Source organism: Hypanus sabinus, chromosome 3 (genome assembly GCF_030144855.1).
Source record: "Hypanus sabinus isolate sHypSab1 chromosome 3, sHypSab1.hap1, whole genome shotgun sequence".
Taxonomy (NCBI): domain Eukaryota; kingdom Metazoa; phylum Chordata; class Chondrichthyes; order Myliobatiformes; family Dasyatidae; genus Hypanus; species Hypanus sabinus.
Window position 1 is genome coordinate 189,131,427 of NC_082708.1, and position 14,180 is coordinate 189,145,606.

The following is a 14,180-nucleotide window of genomic DNA, read 5'->3' on the forward strand; positions in this document are numbered from 1 at the left end:
GTACATGTGACAAATAAACCTTTATCTTTAATTCATCGATGTTGATGCCACTAATTTTTTGAGCGGTAGCTTTTCTTATTTTTCTTTCAATTGCACAGGCTGGGTGATGAACAAATGGTTCTTTGGTCCCAGCTGGGGTTAGTGTAGGAAGCCAGATAGGACCTGTGGAGCTGGAGGCATTGTCAGGCTTTGGAGCGAGAGACACTGCTGATAGGGAAGCAGATGCCTGCTTTGTCACTGCTAATCACTTCTCTCCCCTCATCGGGAAAGGTGTGAAGAGGAACGTGCAGGGGTATTGCTGGAGTTGGCATGCGGCCAGCTCCCTAATGATGCCGTAGGGGCTGGACAGAGCTCGAATGAACTGCAGAGACGTAGACTGAAGAATAAGAGAAGAAAAATCTGCAGGGAAACTGCCTCTTGTCGGTTCCAAGTTCCATCTCAGTCGGTCATTGATAATTCAGGGAAAACTAAATTATTTCCAGTTTCCATATGGGGAGTTTTGTACTTTTTGTATTTATTTATTCAGGGATACAGTGCAGAACAGGCCCATTTGACACCAAATGGCACCACCCAGCAACCTATCTATTTAACCCAGCCTAATCACAGTATATTGACATTGACCTGTTAACCTACTAACTGGTCCATCTTTGGACAGTGGGAGGAAACCAGAGCCCCAGAGGATCACAGGAAGAATATTCAAACTCTTACAGAGGATGCTGATCTTCTTATTGCTGCAGCTTAACAGGTACCTCCTATACCTAATAAAGTAGCCACTGAGTGTATGTCTGTGGTCTTCTGCTGCTGTAGCCCATCCACCTCAAGGTTCAATGTGTTGTGCAAAGAGATGCTCTTCTGTGCACCACTGTTGTAACGTGTGCTTATTTGAGTTACTGTCAGCTAGAACCAGTCTGGCCGTTCTCCTCTGACTTCTCACACAGCTGCCACTGACTGGATGATTTTTGTTTTCCACACCATTCTCCGTAAACTGTAGAATGGAACGCATGGAAAAGTCAAGTGATTAGCAGTTTCTGAGATACTCAAACCACCCTGCCTGGCAGCAACTTTCATTCTATGGTCAAAGTCACTTGGATCACATTTCTTCACCATTCTGATGTTTGCTCTGAACAACAACTGAACCTCTTCCTAAGAAAATTGAGGCAAGCAAGGCTCCCCTGTCCCGGTTTCTTAACTGCGTTTTACAGGAGCACCATTGAGAGCGTCCCGACAAGCTACATCTCCATCTGGTATGGGAGCAGAAGTCCCTACAGAGGACCATGAGAAAAGCTGAGAGGATCATAGGGGTCTTCCTACCATCCATCGGGGACATTTATCAGGAGTGCTGTGTACGCAGGGTCCTTAGTATTATTAAGGATCCCACCGATCCATCCAGCATCCTCTTTGACTTTCTATCATCAGGCAGGAAACTGAGATGCATAAAAACAAGAGTGGTTAGAATGAGAATCAGTTTCTTCCTTCAGGCCATTAAACCTGACCTTCCAGCTGCATTGTATTCGAAGTGTCACTGTTCCATACCTTACAATGTTTAGAATCAATGCATTTTAGTTTGTTATTTATGTGTGATTCCTCTGTAGATTTTACCTTTACCCTCATAAGTTATTGTGTGTTATATGTGTGTCATGTGTACTACTGTGCTTTACACCCTGGTTCAAAGGAATTTTGTCCATTTCTATATACATTATATAATTATAAATGTCATGTACATGTATATAAATGACAATAAACTTGACTTGAAACTTGCAAGGTCTAGTTCGCTCGACCTACGTTGATGGTGCTTGGAACAGACTGCCGGGGTGGTGGTAGAGAGGGATATGACAGTGGTGTTTAACATGTTCTTGGACACACGAACAAGCTGGGAATGGAGGGATGTGAAGAGGTTTGGTTTAATTCTGCATCATGTTACAGTCATTGCTGTTTTTATTTGACAATGAACCGTGCTCTCGGATCCTCACACCTTGGCCTCTGAACTCAGAGTGACGCAGTCATTGTGCAACCTACCTTCATGATTCAATCCTTCAATGAGAATAGGAAAGCTTTTGACATCTTCATACGTAAACAGACTAACGCGCAGCTGCACTCAGTAATTAGGAAGACAAATGGAAAGGTGGAAATCAAAAAAAAACTGCAGATGCTAAAAACCTGAAATTAAATTAGAAAACGCTGGCTGCATATTTATGTATTTATTTAGAGACACAGCAAGGTAACCGGCCCTTCAGCCCAACAAACCCACACTGACCAATGACACCCATGTGACCATTTAACCTATTAACCCTACGCCTTTGGAATGTGGGAGGAACCGGAGCACCCGGAGGAAACCCACACAGGGGGAGGGGGTGGTGGGAATCAAACCTGTTCACTGGCACTGTCATAGCGTTACACTAATTGCTACGTTACTGTGCCCCGCACCAACCCCAGAGCAGGGGGTCCCAGCCTGGGCTCCAAGGAATAGAAAAAGTTGGGAACCCCTGCCTCAGTGTGCTTGAAGGCTGATGGGTGATCTGATAGAGGAGTATAAAATCATGATGTGAATAGATAGAGTGAATCCTCTCTCTCTCTCTCTCTCTCTCTCACTCTCACACACACACACACACACACACACACACACACACACACACACACACACACACACACACACACACACACACACACACACACACACACACACACACACACACACTCACACACCGCACCCCCCGGACTTGTAGCCACCATGAACTCTGCTTCTCTCTCCAAACTTGCTATCTGATCTGCTGAGTGTTTTCATTTATCAATGAAACGATTGGGATGGAATGTAAAACTAAATAAGTTTTGCTGTAAATATGCAGAAGCTTGGAGCCACACCTGACGGTACCTGCATAGTTTTGGTATTATTTAAAAAGGGGGATGTACTTTGTTGGGGACAGTTCATAAGAAATAGAAGCAAGAGAAGTTCATTTGTGCCCTGGTATTTGTTCAATCGTTCAATGAGATCATGACTTAACTTTAATCATTTATTCTAACATCAGGCTCATGCACTAACCCCATTCAGTCATAAGAGGACACAGAAACAGGCCCATCGGCCCATCTAGTCTGTGCCAAATGGTTATTCTGCTTAATCCCATCGACCGCACCTGGACCATAGCCCTCCATACCCCTCCCAGCCATGTACTTATCCAAAGTTCTCTTAAATGTTGAAATTGAACCCACATCCACCACTTCCTCTGACAGCAAGTTCTACACTCTCACCACCCTCTGAGTGAAGAGATTCCCCTTAAAGCTCCCATTGTGATCCTAAGTACCTGTGATGCAACTTTCAAAGAATTACAGATATATGTATTCTCCGTTCCCTCTATTCTAATACACTCCACCGTATACCACTGTATTCCTTAATTTTCTTCATACCTATAATTCTATGAATCTTATTTCCACTATGTAAAACTCCATCAGTCATTTCCAGTAGATTGTAGATGCTGGGTGGCATGGTAGCTCAGTGGTTAGCGTAATTGCTTTACAGTGTTAACGATCACCGATCAGGGTTCAATTCCCACCACTGTCTATAGGAGTTTGTGCCTTCTCTCAGTGGCCACGTGGGTTTTCTCACAGTACTCTGGTTTCCTCCCACATAGAAATCTACAGCCCTCTATTTTTCTAAGCTCAATGTACCTATCTAAGAGTCTCTTAAAAGACCCTATTGTATCTGCCTTCACCACTGTCACTGGCATCCACCACTCTGTCTGAAAAACTTACCTCTGACATCCCCCTTGTACCTACTTCCAAGCACCTTAAAACTATGTCCCCTCATGTTAGCCATTTCAGTCCTGGGTAAAAGCCTCTGACTATCCACACAATCAATGCTTCTCATCATCTTATTAACCTCTATCAGGCCACTTCTCATCCTCCGTCGCTCCCAGGAGAAAAGGCCAAGTTCACTCAACCTATTCTCATAAGGCATGCTCCCCAATCCAGGCAACATCCTTGTAAATCTCCTCTGCACTCTCTCCACAGTATCCACATCCTTCCTGTAATGAGCTGGCCAGAGACATACAGCTCAGTAAGGGTTAGTAAATGTTGGTGCTGGAAATATCGTGACACTCGCGGGCTACCCCCAGCACAATCTCGGACTGGGTTGGTCAGTGGTGCAAGTGATGCATTTCACTGTATGTTTTGACGTACATGTGACAAATAAAACTAATCTCTTCATCTCTTAGAAGTGTATATAATTATGAAATTCCAGAAGATTATCATTAATTTTGAGGAGAATTGGTATGTCACAAAAGACACTCACAAATTCATACAGATGTATCATGGAAAGCATTCTAACTAGTTGCATCACCATCTGGTATGGAGGGTCCACTGCACAGGACCAGAAAAAACTGCAGAAAATTGTAATCTCAGCTGGCTCCAACATCTTCCCCAGCATCCAGGGCAATGTCAAAAGATGATGCCTCCTAAAAGAAGCTTCCATCATTAAGGACCCCATCTCCAAGACAATGAAATGAATGAATGAATTGACTTTATTATTTACATCATTCAAAGAGTAAAAATCTTTATGTTACATCTCTAGGTAATATTAGAGATCTAGAAGATTATAAGGCTAACAGGCAGGAGCTTAAAAAGGAAATTAGGAGAGCCAGAAGGGGCTATGAGAAGGTCTTTGTGGACAGGATTAAGGAAACCCCAAGGCATTCTACAAGTATGTGAAGAGCAAGAGGATAATACGTGAAAGAATAGGACCTATCAAGTGTTACAATGGGTAAGTGTGTATGGAACCAAAGGAAATAGCAGAGGTACTTAATGAATACTTTACTTCAGTATTCACTATGGAAAAGGATCCTGGTGATTGTAGTGATGACTTGCAGCAGACTGAAAAGCTTGAGCGTGTAGATATTAAGAAAGAGGACGTGCTGCAGCTTTTGGAAAGCATCAAGTTGGATAAGTCGCCGGGACCTGACAAAATGTACCCCAGGCTACTGTGGGAGGCAAGGGAGGAGTTTGCTGAGCCTCTGACAATGATCTTTGCATCATTAATGGGGACGGGAGAGGCTCTGGAGGAGTGGAGGGTTGTGGATGTTGTTCCTTTATTCAAGAAAGGAAGTAGAGATAGCCCAGGAAATTATAGACCAGTGAATCTTACTTCAGTGGTTGGTAAGTTGATGGAGAAGATCCTGAGAGGCAGGATTTATGAACATTTGGAGAGGCATAATATGATTAAGAATAGTCAGCATGGCTTTGTCAAGGGCAGGTCGTGCCTTACGAGCCTGATTGAACTTTTTGAGGATGTGACTAAACACACTGATGAAGGAAGAGCAGTAGATGTAGTGTATATGGATTTCAGCAATATGCTGGATTTCAGATGTCAGGCAGGGTAGTGGAATGCTCCTCTTGTGGGATGTGCAAAGGCAGGGAGACCTCCAGAACTCCTAACAACTACAACTGTGAGAAATGTATCCAGCTACAGCTTCTAACAAACCACATCAAGGAGTTGGATCTGGAACTGGACGAACTCCGGATCATTTGGAAGCCTGAAGGGGTGATAGAGAGGACATACAGAGTGGTAGTTACACCCAAGGTGCAGGACACAGAAGACTGTGTGACAATCAGGAAGAGAAAAGGAGCCAGTGCAGAACCCTAACCCCTGTGGCCACCCCCCTTAACAACAGTAAGGAAGAGCAGTAGATGTCGTGTATATGGATTTTAGCAAGGCATTTGATAAGGTACCCCATGCAAGGCTTATTGAGAAAGTAAGGAGGCATGGGATCCAAGGGGCCATTGCTTTGTGGATCCAGAACTGGGTTGCCCACAGAAGGCAAAGTGTGGTTGTAGATGAGTCATATTCTGCATGGAAGTCAGTGACCAGTGGGGTGCCTCAGGGATCTGTTCTGGGATCCTTACTCTTCGTGATTTTTATAAATGATCCGGGTGAGGAAGTGGAGGGATGGGTTAGTAAATTTGGTGATGACACAAAGGTTGGGGGTGTTGTGGATAGTGTGGAGGGCTGTCAGAGGTTACAGCGGGACATTGATTGGTTGCAAAACTGGGCTGAGAAGTGGCAGATGGAGTTCAACCCTGATAAATGTGAAGTGGTTCATTTTGGTAGGTCAAATATGATGGCAGAATATAGTATTAATGGAAAGACTCTTGGCAGTGTGGAGGATCAGAGGGATCTTGGGGTCTGAGTCCATAGGAAGCTTAAAGCATTGCCCTATGTGAATAGGTTAAGTGAACTTGGCCTTTTCTCCTTGGAGTGACGGAGGATGAGAGGTGACCTGATAGAGGTGTATAAGATGATAAGAGGCATTGATCGTGTGGATAGTCAGAGGCGTTTTCCCAGGGCTGAAATGGTTGCCACAAGAGGACACAGGTTTAAGGTGCTGGGGAGTAGGTACAGAGGAGATGTCAGGGGTAAGTTTTTTACTCAGAGAGTGGTGAGTGCGTGGAATGGGCTGCCGGCAATGGTGGTGGAGGTGGATACTATAGAGTCTTTTAAGAGACTTTTGGATAGGTACATGGAGCTTAGAAAAATAGAGGACTATGGGTAAGCCTGGTAATTTCTAAGGTAAGAACATGTTCGGCGCAACTTTGAGGGCCAAAGGGTCTGTATTGTGCTGTAGGTTTTCTATGCTTCAATACCATTCAAATGTGCAATGTGCAATTATAGAAATTCATAATAAATATTATGAGTAACAGTTTAATCAATACAACATAGACATGCCCTCTTTTCATTGCCACCATCAGGGAGGAGGTACAGGAGCCTGAAGACACACACTCTATGATTCAGGAACAGCTTCTTCCCCTCTGCCATCCGATTTCTGAATGGACAGTGAACCCATGAACACTACCTCAGTACTTATCCCTCTCTTTTTGCACTACTTATTTATTTATTTTGTCTATATATTTCTTATTGTAACTTATCATGTTTTAAATTATTAAGTATTGCAATTAAGTTTTCCATTGAGAGTAGGGGAGATTCAAACAAGAGGACATGAGTTGAGAGTTAAGGGCAAAAGTTTAGGGGTAACACGAGGGGGAATTTCTTTAATCAGACAGTGGTAGCTGTGTGGAATGAGCTTCCAGTAGAAGTGGTAGAGGCAGGTTTGGTATTGTCATTTAAAGTAAAATTGGATAGGTATATGGACAGGAAAGGAATGGAGGGTTATGGGCTGAGTGCAGGTCAGTGGGACTAGGTGAGAGTAAGCGTTCGGCACGGACTAGAAGGGCCGAGATGGCCTGTTTCCGTGCTGTAATTGTTATATGGTTATATAATATACTGCTACCACAAAACAACAAATTTCACAACATATGTCAGTGATAATAAATCTGATTCTGATTCATAAAAAGTATAGAATAAAATAATCATGTGCCAGGAATGGAGATATATGGACATTGTGTAATCATAAGGGTTTAGTTTAGTTAGGCATTTAATTGCTAATTTAATTAATTGATGTTGTTCCAGTGCTGTACTGCTCTCTGATCCAGGACAGGCATACATAAGAGGAATAAACAGTCAATGTTTTGGACCGAGACCCTTCATCAGGACTGGAGAGAAAGAAGGGTGCAGTGGGAAGCTAGGAGGTGATAGGTGGAAAAGGTCAAGGGCTGAAGTAGAAGGATTCTGATAGGAGAGGAGAGTGGACCATGGGAGAAAGGGAAGGAGGAGAGGCATCAGGAAGAGGAAATAGACAGGTGAGGAGAAGAGGAGAGGTATGCAGGATACCAGAGTGGGGAATGGAAGAAGAGGGAAGGGGGAGGGGGAATAATTACCGGAGGTCAGAGGAATTCAAGGTTGAAGGAGGTGGGTGAGGGCAGGTTTTTTTACACAGGAGAGGTGGTTTGCTGGAACGTACTACCAGACGTGGTGGTAGAAGCTCACTCGATAGCAGAGTCCAAGCGGTGTTTAGGTACATAAGGAATGGAGGGATATAGATCACACGTAGGCAGAAGGAATTAGTTTGATTTGGCACAGACGTTGTGGGCTGAAGGGTTTGTTTCTTTACTGTTCAATGCTGCAGCTCTAATCAGGTGTGTCTGACCTGTCTCTCTTTCTGCCATGCCTTTTGTGGGTGTCTCTTGAAAGTATGTCAGATGTCAGGGCCTGTACACAAAGAGTGCTGGGTGGTGTGGAACGTACTGCCGAGTTGGTGGTGGAGGCAGAGCCGTTAGGGGCATTTACAAGGGTCTTAGGCACATGGATGTTAGATAGATGGAGGGACGAATGATTAGATTGATTTTGAAGTAGGTTAAAATGTCAGTACAAAACTGTGGCTGAAGAACCTGTACTGTTCTATACTCTGTGTAACCGTTGTAGAGCTTGTGGGTCTGTAGAGTCCGTGTAACTCTGATGAAACTGTGCTTGATCTCTCCAGTACAGAATGAGAGGGAAACCTGCTCGGTCCCTTCTCTTTAGACAGCTCTGCATACAGTATCAGCTCTTCGTGTTTATAGTTTGGGCCTCCAACATTGGCAGCTTTGTATTGCCAGTGCTTGGCAGTGGCGCCTGTGTGAGCGCATGTATTAGCAACTGTGACAAATCATGTGCTTATTTGTATATACTGTATATGTCAGTGCATATGGTTGTGTGCATGCATAGCAAGTAAGGATGTCCGCTGAGTGTTTGTATTCTTCAGCGAGTATTGTTGAGCTTTTGTAACATAGAACAGTGTAATACAGTACAGGCCTTCAGCCCGTGGTGTTCTGCTGACCCTTTAACCTATTCCAAGATCAATCTAACCCTTCCCTGCCACATAACCTTCCATTTTTCTACAATCCATGTGCCTTTCTAAGAGTCTTAAATATCCCTAACATATCAATCTCTACGACCAACCCTGGCAGTATGTTTCACACACCCACCACACTCAGTGTAAAAGCCCACCTTTGACATCTGCCCATACTTTACTCCAAAAATTATGCCCCTTGTATTAGCCATTTCCACACTGGGAAAAACTGACTATCTGCTCGAACTTTGCCTCTGATCACCTTGGACACCTCTGTCAAGTCACCTCTCATCCTCCTTCTGTCCAAAGAGAAAAGCCCCAGCTTGCTCAAGCTATCTGCATAAGACATGCTCTCTTATCCTGGCAGGATCCTGGTAAATCTCCTCTGCACCCTCGCTAAAGCTTCCGCATTCTTCCAGTAATGAGGTACACAGAATTGGCCTCTACCTTTTTATACTAGCAATCTTGCCTCTATCTCTCAGTGCAGATAAGAGGTCTTGACCCAAATTGCCAACTGTCCATTTCCCTCCACAAATGCTGCCTGACCCTCTGAGTTCCTCCAGCATTGTATGTGTTGCTCGAGATTCTAGCGTCTGCAGAATCTTAAACCTCCATGTGACCAAAAGCTAAGTTTAAAAAGGCAGGATTAAAGGTGCATCTTAGAAAGGGAGCAGTAGCTTAGAGCCCCGTAGGAAGTTTGGTTTGGTCACAATAGCCAAGTTATGAAAATCAAAAACAATTATTTTTAAAGATTACATTTATTTTTTGCATGTGCATTGAAACATACAGCAGAACGAGTCGTTTGCATCAAATCAAATCAGTGAGGATCACGCTGGGCAGCCTACATCTTTCACAGCGCTTCCAGTCTCAACATAGCATGCCCATAACTTACTGACACTAACCATGGGAGGAAACCGGAGCACCCTGACAAAACCCACACAGTCGCAGGAAATCATACGACCTCCTTCCAGCCAGTGGCAGGAATTGCACCCGGATTGACCGATGCTCCATCTTGCTGAAACACACAGTGCAGTCAGTGTGTTTGAGTCAATTCAAATCACCGAGGATCGTGCTGGAGAGCTCGCATTTGTGTCACCGTGCTTCCGGCACACTGCAGGAAATAGTCAACATAGTGAGCGGATCAGTCAGAGTTAACGTCTCAGGGTTAATGGCTTCCTTCAGGGTTCTTGTTCTTTATTTCACATTTCTATCACCTGTTTTAATTTTGCTTTTCTATGAAAGTTCACAATAAGTGAGTGGACAGAAAATTCAGGGATTTGCAGCCATGTTGGAAGTGTTTAGGAGAGTCGAGGTTTTGCGAGGAATTAGAACAGTACAGCACAGTGACAGGCCCTTCAGCCCACAATGTGATGCTTCATTGCTGGATCTGTCTGTATAGTGTTGACCCATTTATGATATTGTACGCCAGTACCTTTTTTACAAAGGAATTAATTTTTGTCATAATTCATAACCATTGCTATAAATTTAAATTTCCAAATGAACTGTAGTTGCTTTGTTTGTAAGCATTTTTATGATAGACCATCAAAAGAACAGTGCAGGTGTATTACAAGGTTCCACCGAGATTTGAACTCGGATTGCTGGATTCAGAGTCCAGAGTGCTAACCATTACACCATGGAACCCCCACTTAAAGGAATGAATTAACAGGGACATGAGTTTCAGAATGGTAGCATTAGTCACTGGAGAGTCAGTATAGGCTAAGTGGATGAGTCACCCAGTTTAACACACTTAGGGAGCCCGAGTGGACTAAACGCACAAGAGTGCTGTTGCTTTGCTCTCTGGTTGGGGTCCATCTGTTATAGGGCCGAGTCTTCACTGATGAAGGTTTGCTGCTGCTTTCCTTTCTGGCTGAGGATGTCGTGGTTGTGGTATGAGAATCCCCCCGCTGAGCGCTCACACTGAGGTGTGAGACACTGCTGTTACTGCCTTTGTCTATCTCCCTCTCTCAACATACACACACTCTCACACACACACACACACACATACACACACACAGTCACACATACACACACACATACACATACACGCACTCACATACACACACATACACATACACACACACACACACACAGACGCACACACACACACACACAAACACACACACACATACACACCCACCGACACAAACACATACACTCACACACAGACACATACACACACATAGACACACACACACTCACACACACGCACACATACACACACACACTCACACACACATACACACACTCACACACACATACACACACATACACTCACACACACATACACACACTCACACACACCCACACACACACACAGACACACACGCACACATACACACTCACACACACACACGCACACATACACACACACACACACACACACACACACACACACACACACACACACACACACACTCACATGTAAGGTGTTTACAAGCCACCAGCATTAGCCTGAAAGCTAATGCACTTCATCCTCACTTATCCTCACTCCTCCATCAGGAACACTTCAGAATTTGCTGAACGATCTGGGCTACTTAGTGGGGCAAATACACCTTTACTCCACCCCTAAATCTGACAAAGTTCACTTACTGATGGAAGAGTCAGAGCTGAATTTGATAGTCACAAACACCAGAGGTTCTGCAGATGCTGGAAATCCAGAGCAACACACACAAAATATTGGAGGAGCTCAGCAGGTGAGGCAGCATCTACGGAGGGGAATAAATAGAACCTGATGATGGGTCTCTGCCCAAAACATTGACTGTTTATTCTTCGTTATAGACGCTGCCTGACCTGCTGAGTTTCTCCTGCATTTTGTGTGTTTGACAGTCAAAGTTCAGTGAGTGATACACTCAGTTCCGTGTCAGGAGGTCATAGACGCAAGCCCCTGCCTAATTCACAGACGTGATGAATGAACTAAAGAGTCATAGAGAACGACATCATTAAACAGGCACTTCGGCCCATCTAATCCATGCCAAATTGTTATTCTGTCCAGTCCCATAGACCTGCACCCGGGCCATAGCCCTCCATACGCCTCATGTCCATGCACTTACCCAAACTTCTCTTAAATGTAGAAATCCTGGCACTTGGAAAGCAACATACCATCTGGGTATCTCATTCTCATTCACAGAACCCCCAGTCTGTTCTGGTAACCGCCAAATCCCCGATCACTATTGCTCATCTTTTCTCCCCTCTTTCCTTCTGAATCACTGAGTGGGATTCTCAGAGCAGTTCAAGCCCCACCACGGAGTTGACACTCATTCTACTTTGGGTGTTCCCACAACTGGTGATCTCACTTTAAGGACTCTTTATCTTATTATTTCATGCTCGTTATTTATTGCTGTTTATTTATATTTGTATTTGCAGAGTTTGTTGTTCATTGATCCTGTTTGCAGTTAATTTTCTATAGATTTGCTGAGTATGCCCACAGGAAAAAGAATCTCAGGGTTGTATGTGGTGACAGATATGTACTCTGATAATAAATTTTATTTTGAACTTTGAGTGATCAGAATCAGAACCAGTTTTGTTATCACTGACATATGAAATCTGTTGTTTTGCATAAGCAGTACAGTGCAAGGACATGAAATTAGTATCAATTAAAAACAAAATGAATATTGCAGAAGAAAGTTCAAAGTACATTTATTATCACAGTGTGCATACATTATACAACCGTTAGGTTTGTCTCCTGACAGGCAGCCACAAAACAAAAATACCCCAAAAGAACTCATAAAGACGGTCAAATACCAATGAACAGAGAGAGAAAAATAATCGTGCAAACAATAAAATTAAGCAATAGCTTTAGAACTGAAGGCTTACAAAAGGTAGGCAACACTGCAGCTGAAGCAGGCCACAGCCCCAGTTCAGGGCAGAGCTGAGTAATAATGTATAACAGGGTAGTATTAATGAGTTCATGGACTTAAGAGAAATCTGATGGGAATAATCTGTTTCTGAATCATTCAGGGTGAGTCTTCAGACTCCTGTACTCTCTCCCTGATGGTAGTAATAAAAAGAGGGTATACTCAGTTGGTGAGGGTCCTTGAAGATGGCCTCGATGGTGGGGAAGGTTGTGCCCGTGCTGGAGATGGCTGAGTCTACAACCCTCTACAGCCTCCTTGTGATCCTGTGCACTGGAGCCTCTGTACCAGATGATGAAGAAACCAGTCAGAATGCTCTCTCTCAGGCCTCCAAAGAAATTTCAAATCCTTTGATGACATACCATATCTTTTCAAACCCCTAAATGTCATCCCTTCTTTATGATTACATCCACTACTTCTGCAGGCAGCTCGTTCCACACTCTCACAGTCCTCTGAGTGAAGGAGATCCCTCTAATGTTCCCCTTAAATACTTCTCCTTTCACCTCTAACCTATGACCTCTAGTTCTATTCTCACCCAACGTCAGCCTGCCTGTATTTACCCTCATAATTTGTACACCTCTATGAAACCTCTCTTCATTTTCCTATGCTCCAGAAAATAAGGTCCTAATCTATTTAATTGTTTTGCAAGCCAGCCATACAGATTATTTCATCGCAACAGTGCATTGAGGTCGTACAGGAAAATCAGTAACAGACTGCAAAATAACAGAGAAAGTGCAGGCAGTAGAGTGCAAGGTCATAACAAGGAAGATTGTGAGGTCATGAGTTCATCTTATTGTAGGGAACCATTCAAAGTCTTTTCACCGTGGGGTTGTAGCTGTCTTTGAGCCTGGTCAGAATCAGAATCAGAATCAGGTTTATTATCACCAGCATGTGATGTGAAATTTGTTAACTTAGCAGCAACAGTTCAATGCAATACAGAATCTAGCAGAGAGAAAAAAAATAAATAAACAAGTAAATCAATTATGTATATTGAATAGATTTTTTAAAATGTGCAAAAACAGAAATACTGTACACTATATTAAAAGAAGTGAGGTAGTGTCCAAAGATTCAATGTCCATTTAGGAATCAGATGGCAGAGGGGAAGAAGCTGTTCCTGAATCGCTGAGTGTGTGCCTTCAGGCTTCTGTATCTCCTACCTGATGGTAACAGTGAGAAAAGGGCATGGCCAAGGTGCTGGAGGTCTTTCATAATGGACGCTGTCTAGATTTACAACCTTCTGCAGCTTCTTTCGGTCCTGTGCAGTAGCCCCTCCATACTAGACAGTGATGCAGCCTGTCAGAATGCTCTCCATGGTACAACTATAGAAGTTTCTGAGTGTGTTTGTTGACATGCCAAATCTCATCAAACTCCTAATTATGCATAGCTGCTGTCTTGCCTTCTTTATGACTACATCGATATGTTGGGACCAGGTTAGATCCTCAGAGATCTTGACACCCAGAAACTTGAAGCTGCTCACTCTCTCCACTTCTGATCCCTCTATGAGGATTGGTATGTGTTCCTTTGTCTTACCCTTCCTGAAGTCCACAATCATCTCTTTTGTCTTACTGATGTTGAGTGCCATGTTGTTGCTGCAGCACCACTCCACTAGCTGGCATATCTC

General features: G+C 43.7%; 1 protein-coding gene and 1 non-coding gene across 7 annotated transcripts in view; one reads left to right on the plus strand and one right to left on the minus strand.

Moving 5' to 3' along the window:
• Nucleotides 1-14,180, plus strand: part of sfxn5b (sideroflexin 5b) — a 282,969-nt gene that overhangs the window by 224,474 nt on the left and 44,315 nt on the right. The window contains exon 15 of one of the 6 annotated variants that reach the window (XR_009511397.1): nt 992-1,719. The exons of 4 other annotated variants lie outside the window; for them this stretch is intronic. Coding sequence is in view for 1 of the 2 variants with exons in the window: in XM_059965827.1 (XP_059821810.1) it covers nt 992-1,018 (27 nt within the window). In the remaining variant the exon portion in view is untranslated. Of the gene's footprint in view, nt 1-991; nt 1,720-14,180 lie in introns of those variants that run through there. One more of the 6 variants, XM_059965827.1, reaches the window with a different exon arrangement.
• On the minus strand, nt 10,278-10,349 carry trnaq-cug (transfer RNA glutamine (anticodon CUG)). Its single transcript has one exon. It is a non-coding gene; the product is annotated as a tRNA-Gln (tRNA).